Genomic DNA, 12,948 nt, shown 5'->3' with positions numbered 1-12,948 from the left:
GACACTAATTAGAAAATAGCATGAGCTCCAGGAGGAGGGATGGCCCTGGTGATGCCACCCGTGGGTACCGCGGGAGGATGCGGGTGCCCAGGACTCTGCCGGGAGCTCCGGCTCTGCCGCGGCCGGATGGAGGTTGGGGCAGTGGGGAGGATGCTCGGCCGCTCCGTAGGCAGATGCTCGGTTTGTCTTGGCCCGGAGATTATTTATCCAGTCCCTTCGCTGGTTCCCATCTCCACCGTATTTGCTATTAACTCATCTATTTGGGCAGGTGCAGGGCTGACCTCGAGCACCAGCGAAGCGGGCGGCAGCGCCCGGGTGAGCCCCAGTGGCCGGTCCTGCCCTCCTGGCAGCAGGATGCGGCCACGGGGAGGCTGAGGCTTGTACCCAGCATCCCACCCATGGACTCAGCACCGGGGAGACCACAGCTTGAATCTGGGGTTCAGTTCTGGGCCCCTCACCACAAGAAGGATGTTGAGGCTCTGGAGCGAGTCCAGAGAAGAGCAATGAAGCTGGGGAAGGGGCTGGAGAACAAGAGGAGCATGTGAGGAACCTGGTGGCGTTTAGCCTGGAGAAGAGGAGGCTGAGGGGAGACCTCATTGCTCTCTCCAACTCCCTGAAAGGAGGTTGTGGAGAGGAGGGAGCTGGGCTCTTCTCCCAAGTGACAGGGGACAGGATGAGAGGGAATGGCCTCAAGCTCTGCCAGGAGCTTCAGATATTCAGACTGGATATCAGGAAAAACATCTTCACAGAAAGGGTCATCAGGCTGCCCAGGGAGGTGGTGGAGTCACCATCCCCGGAGGTGTTTAAAAGACAGGTGGACAAGGTGCTCAGGGACATGGTTTAGAGGCAGGTAGGAACGGTTGGACTCAATGATCCAAGAGGTATTTTCCAACCTGGCAATTCTATGATTCCAAACGCAATAGCAGGGGAAAGCCTCCCAGTCTTGCCTGCCTACCCCAGCCTCCCCCAGTCTACGGATGGACACACGGAGCAAGTTTTTCATCCTCCCTCGGCTTCACCCCTGTGCAGTGGAGAGCAATCCTGTTCCTGAGCCATGGTGGCATGGGACACGTCTGCAGCCAGCCTGCTGCCCTGGGAGTGCCACCGCGGTCCCCTAGCTCTGCAACGGGCCTGGGGGGCGACAGAGCTCAGGAGGTGCCCAGCGAAGAAAGCCAGTGGGCTGGTCGCAAGGTGTGAGAGCTGTGACACAGCAGCATCCCACCCCGGCGTGGGCTGGGGGCCCCGTCTCTCACCTAAGCAGTTGTGGCCATCGTGAGCCAGGCGGAAGCCGTCGTAGCAGGTACAGCGGTAGTTGCCGGGGATGTTCACGCACTCGTGGACGCAGCCCGCGTTGTCTTCCCGCTCACACTCATCGACGTCTGCGGAGAGAGGAGAGCAGGAGAGCTGCAAGACCAACTCGCCGCACGGGTGCTGCTCCCTGTCTCCAGCTGATATTGCACCCAGAGGGCTCTGCTGTCATTGCTTATTCCAGGAGCACCCCCCGTCCTCTCTAGACCCTGGACTTCTATCTAACCCTCCGTCTTAAAGCCTCGGCACAGCACGGCGACCTGCCGGGTGCTCTGGGAATCCCACAGGATTTCCCAACAGCGGTGGGCAGAGCTGCCCGTCTCCATGGCAAAGCCTTGCTGAGCTCGGAGCGTGCTTTAATCCCTCCGCTATTTGTACTCAGCCCACCCCAACCCTGCACCTACTCTGAGCAGAGCCAGGATTTTTTTCCCCTGCTCCACTCCTGCTTTCCTGGTGCTGCTCCTCCAGGGAGCCCTTTTTCCTTCAGCTGTAGACGTCGATATCCATTAATACCTACATCAATGTCTATATCTGCATCAATTAAATACATCTATGTCTCCATCTCCTATTTTTATGCTTCTCATGTTTAATCTGCTAACCCAGCTTTACAGCCTTTGGGTTGGAAATCCTGCAGTTAATAAAAACCCAGCTTTGTCCAAACCAAGCCCCAGCTGATGCTCCTGAGCCCGAGCAGCCCCAGCCCTGCAAACGCAGCTCTTTGTGGAGCAGGGGAGGGACAGTCACACTCCTCTCCATCCCCACGCACGGCGAAGTCTACAAGCCAGGGCTTTGGGGTAGAAAAGGGGAATGAAGGGTTTGCAGAGAGCTGGGGTGGACAAGCAGCCTTTTTGCGAGGGCAGGGGATGCTGCTGGTGAGCCCCCTCCTGCCTCCGACCTGGGGGCTGTCGGAGGGGCTGTAGTCTCCTACCTTTGCAGTGCTTCCCGTCTCCGGTGTAGCCGGACTTGCAGATGCACTTGTAGGACTTGGGGGTGTTCTGGCAGATGGCATCGATGTGGCAGTTGTCGGTGCCTTCCACACACTCATCGACATCTGCAAGGGGAGAGGTTCGGGGAGCGACGGGGAAAGCTGAGGGGAGCTCTCCCTGTTTTCCCCCAGGAGCCATCACCCAAATACCCCTCTGGCTTTTCAACCCACGTGTGAACATCTAAGACAGTTCTGGGCCCCCCACCTCAAGAAGGATGTTGAGGCTCTGGAGCGAGTCCAGAGAAGAGCAACGAAGCTGGTGAGGGGGCTGGAGAACAGGCCTGATGAGGAACGGCTGAGAGAGCTGGGGGTGTTTAGCCTGGAGAAGAGGAGGCTGAGGGGAGACCTCATTGCTCTCTCCAACTCCCTGAAAGGAGGTTGTGGAGAGGAGGGAGCTGGGCTCTTCTCCCAAGGGACAGGGGACAGGACGAGAGGGAATGGCCTCAAGCTCCACCAGGGGAGGTTTAGGCTGGACATTAGGAAAAAATGTTTCATGGAAAGGGTCATTGGGCAGTGGCGGAGGCTGCCCAGGGAGGGGGTTGAGTCCCCTTCCCTGGAGGGGTTTAAGGGACGGGTGGACGAGGTGCTGAGGGACATGGTTTAATGATTGATGGGAATGGTCAGACTCGATGATCCGGTGGGTCTCTTCCAACCTGGTGATTCTATGATTCTATGACACAAAGGAGCAAAGCTGCTGCTTCGCTCCTTAGTGGCTTTGCCGTGCCCAGCCCTGATGCAATTGGTGACGAGCTCAGGATGGGCTGCTGGATGGACACTGCCCATGCCAGTGTCCCTGCCACCCTGAGACTCCCCGAGCCTTTCACATTCCTGATGATAGGAAACATCTCTCAGGAGCCCGTAATCGAGGCTGGAGCCAGCCCAGGCAGAGGTGAAAGTCTCTGTCTCCAATTAACCGTTTCCTGAGCCGGCCAGTCACCCAAATAATCGTCATCGCTTTCTATTCTTAGGCGCGGTGGAATGTGCATGAATTAGCAGGGACCGCACTAAATAAACCTGGGAGCCAGGAGCAGGAGGGAGAACCAGGAAAAACATCAAGGCTTCCTCAGGGGCACAGCCAAAAATTACATCCCCTTCATCCCCCTCAACTCACATATGCAGGATGGGAATGGTTGGACTCGATGATCCAGTGGGTCCTTTCCAACCTAATGATTCTATGATTCTATGATTCAATTGCCTTGGTTCCCCAGAGGTCACATCCAGAGCATTGAATCATGGAGGGGTTTAAAGGACAAGGTCCTGAGGGGCATGGTTTAGTGATTGATAGGAATGGTTGAACTCGATGATCCAGTGGGTCTTTTCCAACCTGGTGATTCTATGATTCTATGGGGCTGGGAAGGGTCCCTCCAGCTTCCTCGTACCGCATAAAGAGGAGCCTGAGGCTGCAGAGCTCCAAGTTGCCTTTAAAAAGCTGCTTTTCAGCAGCCCCAAGAGCAGAAATGCCCTGGGATGTCCCCAGAGACATGAAACATCCTTGGAAGCCCTGCTGGGCTGGGAGCCACGGCCATGGGAGCACTGGCCTGAACCCTGTCCCGGCCACCCCGGCGGGTTTTTCCCGGGAGATGTGAGTCACCCAGCCAAGTTGGGGTTGGGGCGGGGAGAGAAGAGCTTTGCCTTTGCACCAGGGAGGCGGCACGTGCCTGCGCATTGTCTAAATATTTACAGCCCACATTCATATTTGTTATTTGACATTAGCCATGGCCCACGGCCACCACGGCCTCCCTTGGGCTATTAATCATTGGCTGGAGGCTGACCCACCGCAGCGGAGACGGCGGAAGGATTGCGTGGGGAACCAGCACCCTGCTCCCTGATGGCACCATCACCTCCAGCACCCACAGCCCTGGCCACCCCAGCAGCCAGCAGCATCGCTGAGGGTCCCACAAGGACCTCCAGGGTCCTCTCATCCCTCAAAGGAGATGAGCGTGGCTCAAATTCGGTTCCTTGCCAGCCAAACTTCACATTTAGCTGCAAAACCCATCCCAACCTGGGGTACGGCCACCCCACCGCACCCCTGACCCACCTGCAAAGGCCCCATCCTCCAGACCAAAAAGCGTGTGCAAATAATCACCGGTGGAAAAAAACCTGCAAAAGCCACAGGAATGCAGAGCTCGCTCCTTCCCAACCACATTTTTCAGGCTTAAAGAGCCTTCTGGCACAGGAGGAGGCATCTCCGCCGCTGGCAAGCGCCAGTCAGCATCGCAACCTGCAGCGGTTTTGCCTCCGGCTCCGGCGTCCCTCACCGGGGCTCCTGGGCGAGCGGTGGGAGGGATGTGGCACCGGAGCAGGGAAATGCATGGAGGATATCAAGCACTCACTGCTTTCAGGGGCAGGGATGGATGCAGGGACTCAAAGCCATGCAGCCAACGCCGAAGCGACAATCAACTGGATTTGCAAATCCTGGTCCTGAACCTGTGGGATTTGGGAGCCCTCCCTCAGCTCTTCCCCCTCCAAGTTATAAATCGCATCCTGATGCTTTCGTTTGATGGTCTCAAGGCTTGAGAGCTCAGGTGGGAACCAGCACCAAACTCTTCTCTTGCCCAGAGCAGTGGTGGCTGCCCTTGAGGTGTTCCTGGAGGTGTCCAAGGCCAGCTTGGACGGGGCTTGGAGCCCCTGATCCAGCGGGAGGTGTCCCTGCCCATCTCAGCGGGGTTGAAACTGGATGGGCTTTAAGGTCGCTTCCAATCCAAACCATTCCACAACTCAATAATTCTATGAAACAGCACAGACCATCCCTCAACCCCCATCTCCTTCCCCCAAAACCACCCGCAATGCGACGCATCCATCACCCATCTCATCATTGTTGTTTTTCCCAGCTTTTTGCCAGAAATCTCACTTTTCGGGGGCAGTTTAATTTTTATTTCTTTTTCTTCCTGTGCCCTCAACCTCAAGACAATGAACAACGTCTGTGCGGCGTTGAACACAATGCCGTGTGCCTTTCCCACTCGCACATGTATTTTTTTTTTCTCTATCATTTCTTTTTTTTCCATTCTGTAACTTCAAAACATCTCTAACTTTGGAAAGATTACACAGCAGCAAAAGTACAAAAGAAAACATTATAAATGTGCTACTCTGTAATTTTTCCAAAGCTGGAGACCTTCAGAAAGGTTACAGGATTAAGAAAAAAAAGGGGGGAAATTGTGTGTGTGTGTGTGTGGGAAGAGTGAATAAATACCCTCCTCAGCACCCCAGGAGCCATCCCAGGATTGGCAAAGGTAATAATTCTAGCATGCCAGCTCCTAAGGAGGAGTCTCTTTCAGAAATGATGTAGTGAACTTTTTAAAAAAGCCCTCTGAAAACTAAATTTTGGCACTTTTTATCAACGTAAGCGGCGTTTTCCCACGACAGGGAAGGTTTGCCATCAGCACAGCTCACTTTTCCTGCAGGACAATGTTCTCCTTCCAAAAAAATGCCTGCAGCCACGCTGCAGGTGCTTCCAGCCACCACCGCGGCACGAGGGATTTCATGCTCAGGTCAAGCAAAGAGATTTATTTTCTTTTTAAAAGCTCTTATTAATGTTCCCAGCCCTATTTCATAGAATCATAGACTAGTATGTGTTACAAGGGACCTTGAAGATCACCCAGTTCCACCCCTTGCCATGGGCAGGGACACCTCCCACTGGACCAGGGGCTCCAAGCCCCATCCAACCTGGTCTTGAACATCTCCAGGGATGGGGCAGCCACCACTCTCACAGTGAATAAATTCTTCCTTATGTCTAGTCTAGTTGCTCCTTGCTGGGGTGCGCCCTACTTGTCCCTCTGCTTGCGGGGAGCTTATAAAATCCAGATTCCAAAGTCAAGTGGGGTTTTTTGGGGTGGGGTTGCAAGCCAGGATCCCCTGCAGACCTGCTCAAATAATCACAGGTGCCCCTTTGTCACCCAAAGTTGCCTGAAATGGGCCTAAATCACACAGCACAGAGAGACGAGGCGCTCAGGGACATGGTTTAGAGGCAGGTAGGAATGGTTGGACTCAAAGATCCAAGAGGTCTTTTCCAATTCTATGATGCATCATACCCCACATCCCCAAAACTCTAAGCGACCTGATCCAGCGGGAGGTGTCTCATGGCAGGGAGGTTGAAACTGGACGGGCTTTGAGGTCCCTTCCAACCTAAACCATTCCCCGGTTCTACGATTTTGCACGAGGCAAGGAATTCAACGTTGACGAAGACGCCGAATCCCTTTGCAGACCCAGGGTCTCGCCCACGCCCAACGGCCCCGGCTCCCTGCCCGAGCCCATCTCCTCACCAGCCCCTCTTTGGGGCTTAATTAGGGCTCATCAGAGGGCAAGAGCATCCTTGGCCGTGCCGGGGAGGGTTGCGGTGAAGGGCAGGAGGCTGCGGCGCTCGCCCCGCGCCTCGGGCGCTGTTTTTTATTCCGTTGTGGGTGGGATTTTCCAGCGCTGGCTGTTGGGCCCCGTTCCGCTCCAGCTGCAGCTTTATTCTCCATTTCAAAGGCAGCGGAGGCAGACGCTTTCAACGCCACTGCCATTTCGAGCGTGCCAAAAGCAGCCCCCCGGGACCCACGAGCCGAAGGGCTTTGACCGAGGCTGGCGGAGCCCACGGGCACCCGGGTCCCACGCTTGCACCCTGCGCTACCACGAGCCAGCGGATAAAGCAACAGCTCGTATATTTTTAGAGCCTGGATTGAGGCTCTTTCCTCACTTCCTTATGTATTTTTTAATGCGAGACATAATACAAGATGGTTTTACCCGATAGGCTGAACGTCTCAATAAAATTGATGGGGGGCGGGTGAGACAGGGCAGCAAAAATCTGCTAGAAACCCCCTAAACAAACAGACCCGCTGTCTTTTCTCTCTTCTGCGAGCACCTCAGCATTTTCTATCAAATTAATTTTATTCTTTATTTTTACATAGGCATCTATACTAACGGCCTGTCTGTATAGGGATGTGGGTGTAGCTGTTGGCAGCCACGTGGACTTTCCACTTGGCCTTAATGCCAAATTAAAGCTTTATAACTTCAGTAGCTCTTTTTACCAGCATATTAATAACCACCTCAGACACTCCGGTCCGGTTGATTAATCATTTGTTCGCCTGGAGAGCCCGCAAGGGCGACTCGTGGTGCACCACGACGGGCACAGGGCACAGCTGTGGGTATCCCACGGGGAGGAGGGGCAGGAGGATGCCCTGCAGGGCAGCTTTTTGCAAATTGGTCAAAAAGACACATCGTTGAAACCCAAGATCCTAACTCAGGTGCTGGCTTGTTGCCAGGGATGCTCTGCCAGTGGTCACCGGGCTGGTACCCGTGCTCCGGCATCGAGGATGTCTGCATCTCACCGCGTGATGCACCAGCCCCGCTGCAGGAGCTCTACGCCCCACGCATCCTCCCAGCTCTCCCAGAAGCAGGTGGGACCCGGTAGACGCAGCCACGGAAAAAAAATCACAGAATCATAGACTAGTTTGGGTTGGAAGGGACCTTAAAGATCATCCAGTTCCAAGCCCCCGGCCATGGGCAGGGACACCTCCCACTAGATCAGGGTGCCCAAGGCCCATCCAACTTGACCTTGAACACCTTGAATGATGGAACATGCATGAAAGATGAGGAACCAGATGTTCCAAAAGAAAATGGGGAGGCTTCCCAGCCCGGTGCCCCCAAAGCCCCATGTCCAGACCCCGCTCTGCACCCTTTACCCCATATTTTTACTTCCCCAAACAGGCAGTGCCCCTAAAGAGATCCATCACTCCCTCTTATTGACATTTCCCACTCGCACAGGGGCAGAGTTGGGTTGAGCTCTCCGTCTCCTGCACCAGCCTGGGTCATCCTGATGGATCCCAGAACCCTTGCCAGATCTGACAGCTTCACCAGCTTGCCAACTCCATCCCCACCCCACCTCCTGTGCCAACCCCACTTGCTTCAGCCCAATGCAGCTGCAATTTCTCCAAGTGAGCTTTGATGCTCCACGCCAACAGCACGTTCATCTCCCTGGAGAATTGTTGGTCCTTGGGCTTTTCAGGTTGACCAAGCCTTGCCAGAAAAACATGTGCGCGTTTGTTTTCTGCTTCACCAGCATCAACTACAAGAGCTCTACTGGGGAAGACAGCCTTGCCGGAACGTGGCCAGCCAGGCTTTCTCCAGCACCACGAGACAGAGCAAACTTTATTTGCCATCCCAGGCTTCTCCTAAAGCCTCTCGGGGGACTTATAATTTTGAAAGTGAAGGTTAAGGTTATTCATGCATATTTTTTTCCTAAATGGATCGCTCCGGTGCAACCGTCTGCAAAGGAAAAATCTATATAAAAATGAAAGGAGGAAAAATAAAACCTCCAGAGCAGTTTGGAGACAGCAATACATCTCCGCGCTGGAAGACTTGGGGTGTCTGAATATTTATACTCCTGTTGGCAGTTACAAAAAAACTCTTCTTCCCTCCTTCCTACCCCCTTTTTAATCTCGGTACAGGCATGTTAGACGCCTTCAAAGATCTCCTTTGAACTGCTGTATGTTGAAATGTTTACAGTTTTACATTTCATATTTCAGAGGGGTGGAGGGGACAAGGCACAACAGTCGCACACTGTGAACGCAGGAGAGGGAGGAAAGCGGAGGCCAAGGGGGAGGAGGTTGGGTAGAGGTGGGATCCAACAGCATCTCAAGGCTGCAATTGGAAAATTTTATGCTGCTAAAAAAGAAATTGATTGTACTCCCTGGTGGCGGAGGCTCTGCAGGTGCATCCCCACCAAACCCAGCCCTTGGTCAGGGACGCTCTGTCGCGGGGCAGTCGCACGGCACCAGCCCAAATGGTTTGGTGGGAGCATCGAGCTGAGCTGGGGCCACGATCCCACTCAGGATTCCCTGCTCTGGGTGGGTGGTGGGGGCTGCAGGAGCATCAGTGGCTGGAGAAGAGGAGGCTGAGGGGAGACCTCATTGCTCTCTCCAACTCCCTGAAAGGAGGTTGTGGAGAGGAGGGAGCTGGGCTCTTCTCCCAAGGGACAGGGGACGGGACGAGAGGGAATGGCCTCAAGCTCCACCAGGGGAGGGTCAGGCTGGACATCAGGAAAAAAATTTTCACGGAAAGGGTCATTGGGCACTGGAACAAGCTGCCCAGGGAGGGGGTTGAGTCCCCTTCCCTGGAGGGGTTTAAGGGACAGGTGGAAGAGGCACTGAGGGACATGGTTTAGTGATTGATGGGAATGGTTGGACTCGATGATCCGATGGGTCTCTTCCAACCTGGTGATTCTATGATTCTATGATTCTATGAAACTGGGGTGCTGAGGACGCTCAGGGAGATGCTGCCTCTCCCTCTCAGCCCCTTTCCCCCAGCACCATCGGAGAGCGACAGGCAACTCACTTCTAGGAAAAGGTGGTGAATCCTGTGATGCGTCTCCAGGTTTTGGGGTGCTGCTAGAGCAGAGCAGCAAGGCTGGGGCCAAGCACTCTCTGGTACAAGAGAAGAGTGCAAATCATAGAATCACCAGATTGGAAAAGACCCACCGGATCATCAAGTCCAACCATTCCTTTCAGATACTAAACGATGCCCACAGACGATGGGCGAGGGCACCGCTCCGCTGTGAGCAGCTCAGCGCTCGCTCTGCTGCCCCGCAGGCTGCTCGACAGACAACAGGATGAGATCGAGGGTGGCCTCACTTAACTGGTGGTCCAAAAACTGGGAGACCTGTGGGGACAGCAGCAGGTTGAGGCCATTGAGGCAGCTCAGCACGGGGACCACAGGGAGGCTTCGTCCCAGCTGAGTGCATGTCAGGAGCCTCTCCAGGGCTACCTGGATTTATATTGTCAGCTCTCCTCTTGAAAGCTTTCCTAGCCCTTAAAGTGACCCAATAAACCCAGCAGACAGCCAGGTCCTCTGGCAGACATTCTCCAGGCTGGCCAGCTCTGCTAAATCCTTCCTTCCCTACAGACTAAACTTTCTGGGGTAATTCAGCGTGAGGAATGAGCCAGCGAGCCCTACGCAGGGTGCGATGTTATTGCAGCAAAACAAACCCATCCAACAGGAGAGAACAGTCTGTGTTGGTCATCCCAGGCTGTCCCCCAGAAGGAAAAAGGCTTTGGTGGTGGCAGAGGGGTGATGTGTATCCTCGGGGCATCATCTCAGAGATGCAGGAAGGATGCTCATCGTTTTTCAGACATGTCCTGCTAAAACACGTCCCACATGCAAGAGGTGGCTTCGAAGAGCTCAGTGACGCTTGTACATGGAGAAAAATAAGCAATAGAGGGTTCCTAGGAAAATCACAGTTTACATCTGCCATTGGTGACATCAGGTCCACGAGTTCAGCCTCATCCAGAAAGGACCGGGTCCATCTATGCCCAGAGCCCTTGCGTCCCCCCAGCATCTCCGTAAGCACCAACCTTCATCCTTCTGCATCCACCTCCCCCTCACCTCTCCACGGAACCTCCCAGGAGCAGCTTTGGAGATTAACTCTCCATTCCAAGAGCCCCGAGATCTTCTTAGTGCCTTGGCCGGGAGGAGCCAGCACTATCCTGGGCGTACGGCGAGTGATTTACCCCAGTGCAGGATTGAGCTCACCTTTCTCCACCCCCACCCCTCTCCTTCCCCGAAGGGATCTGTCAAGTCTCTACACGATGGAATTTTACTTTGCTATTTTAATGCAATTCTGGCTCGGGCTTAAATGGAACTGAAAACCAAAAGGCCTTAATAAATAAATATTATGATAAGAAAGGAAAGCAATGCATACACTCAAGATAATTTGAGGGGGGATAAAAACCTAAGCATTCCTTTCTAAGACAAAATCATAAAGCTTTACGTGAAGCCGGACGCTTTCTTACTAAACCTTTGCCCTGGAAAATCTCCCCCGTGCTTGCCCAGACTGCCCTCCTGAAAAGTTGCCTATTGTTTTAAGAACATTTTAAGCCAGATAAGACAATAGCCTTGAAATTCCTTCGAACTTTGTTGGTGACAGGGCTTAGCGTGTGGCTAAAATACGCCTCTTCCCAGTGCTGATAAGAGATCTTTAATTCTATATTCCATTCACACCCTATTTAATCGCGCTCTACGCATAAACACGCGGCTACTACGACAGCGAGAGCCAAAGCTGGTTTTGGTAGATCTCGCACAACGTTAAGTTCTATAGAGGAACAAAACAAACCAACCCAACGCCAAGAGATCGTGGAGATAGTGGAAACTGAGGAGGAAAAACCCCCTTGCAGGCAGCCAACAGGATCACGCACAGGGCTGTGTGTGTTTGGGTGTGCGCGCGCACCCCTGCGCGTGTGGAGAGAGAAAAATCCAAGCTAAATATAGAAAACCTTAGGTATAGACCATGCATAAAGCTACGTGTGTGCATTTGTGAAGGGAAAAACTCGGGCTCAGTAGAGGAGAGGTGGAACAGAAAAGCCTGAAGTTGATAACGACGGGACGCGCGTCTCTGTCCGGAGATAGGGAAAGACGTCTCGTGGGTTTGGGGCTTTGCTGCGTTCAGCTACGTGAAGTTTTCTGCAGCCCCGCACCCCTTAGAGCACAACATTGGAGATTCAACCCGCGCCTATGGGAAACGCACAACCGTGGATGCAGCCTCCTGGCGCTCCAGATACCCGCTCGCCGTCCCTTCCCTCCCACCCAGCCCGAAAGGAGCCTTCCTCGCCCGCACCATCAGCCCCATCGCCCCAAAAAGCCCCCCAAGCCCCTCCAAACCTCAATATTTCCTCTCCTTGATGGGTGCAGACTCTTTTGCTCACCCTCCTTTTCCACCTTTGCCTTGAGATAAAGAGTCCGGAGCGAAACAAAATAAAGCAACGCCACTCGTTAAAGAGTTTACAAAATCCCAACCAACCAACCCCAATGAAAGGCAGCAAGAATATCTCCAAACCCTATTTCCAATCCTCTCCGCTGCTTGTTGTTATTGCTGCTCATTTCTCCAGCCTGCACATAAAATCCTCAGATCTAAAGAGGAGGAGGAGGAGGTCCGGCTGCCTGTACACACATCAAACAGCAAACATTTGAGCTGGGAAGGTTTTTCTCTTACCTTGACCGGCTTTATTCGCCAGTGAGTTTCCAGAGTGGAGGAGGAAGCAAAGGATGGAAAATCCAGCAATCTGCAAAGCTCCCATTGCAATCGCAGTCTGCTTGGGGCAAGAAGAGGGGATTTCTAGTGCTTGAAAGGAAACAAGAGGCTGAGCATGCGAAGGGGAGGCAAGAGGAGGAAGGGGCTCTCTTCTTGCTGTGTGTGAGACAGAGGGAGGGAAGGGAACTGGACTGATGGAAAAAGCTGCTCTGGCTTCAGTTTGGGGCTTCTTGGTGTTGCTGAAGAGGAGAGAATGAGGGAAGGAGACCCAGGGCAGTTGGAGGAAAGTGGACTCTATCGCCCTCTCTCTGGCGGCTGCTCTGATCTCTTCTATTTCTCCTTCTTTTTTTTTTTTTTTTCCTTAAATAATCCCAGCCAATTCCAGTTTTGCAAGAGAGCAGCAGGAGCAGGAGCTGGAGGGGGGAAGCAGGCGCCTTGCCCTGGTGCTGGGGACCTGAGAAAGGGGAGTGGAAAGGAGAGAGCCCCATCCAAGCAACGCCCTTTTTCTCCCAGCATTTCTTTCTTTCTTTCTATTTGGCTTTGGTTACTCCTTCCCTGCTCCCCCCCCCCCTCCTCCTCCTCCTCCTCCTCGCACCCCCAAGGCTGGGCTTTGCCTGCAGGAATTTACAGTCTGTGCTGGAGGAGAAGGGCCAGT

At 53.7% G+C, this 12,948-nt stretch overlaps 1 protein-coding gene across 4 annotated transcripts in view; it reads right to left on the bottom strand.

Moving 5' to 3' along the window:
- SCUBE3 (signal peptide, CUB domain and EGF like domain containing 3) overlaps window positions 1-12,646 on the bottom strand; it is a 44,152-nt gene extending 31,506 nt beyond the window's left edge. For 3 of the 4 annotated variants that reach the window (XR_011339056.1, XM_069875952.1, XM_069875953.1), the window contains exons 1-3: window positions 12,255-12,463; window positions 2,237-2,359; window positions 1,254-1,379 (exon numbers count right to left, since the gene is read on the bottom strand). Coding sequence is in view for 3 of the 4 variants with exons in the window: in XM_069875952.1 (XP_069732053.1) it covers window positions 1,254-1,379; window positions 2,237-2,359; window positions 12,255-12,339 (334 nt within the window). In the remaining variant the exon portion in view is untranslated. Of the gene's footprint in view, window positions 1-1,253; window positions 1,380-2,236; window positions 2,360-12,254 lie in introns of all 4 variants that reach the window. The other variant, XM_069875954.1, reaches the window with a different exon arrangement.
- Window positions 12,647-12,948: the final 302 nt, after the last annotated feature.

The sequence above is a fragment of the Phaenicophaeus curvirostris genome, chromosome 24 (genome assembly GCF_032191515.1).
Source record: "Phaenicophaeus curvirostris isolate KB17595 chromosome 24, BPBGC_Pcur_1.0, whole genome shotgun sequence".
Lineage (NCBI taxonomy): Eukaryota > Metazoa > Chordata > Aves > Cuculiformes > Cuculidae > Phaenicophaeus > Phaenicophaeus curvirostris.
The sequence above is the reverse complement of the archived record's forward strand: the minus strand, read 5'-3'. Positions and strand labels throughout refer to the sequence as shown.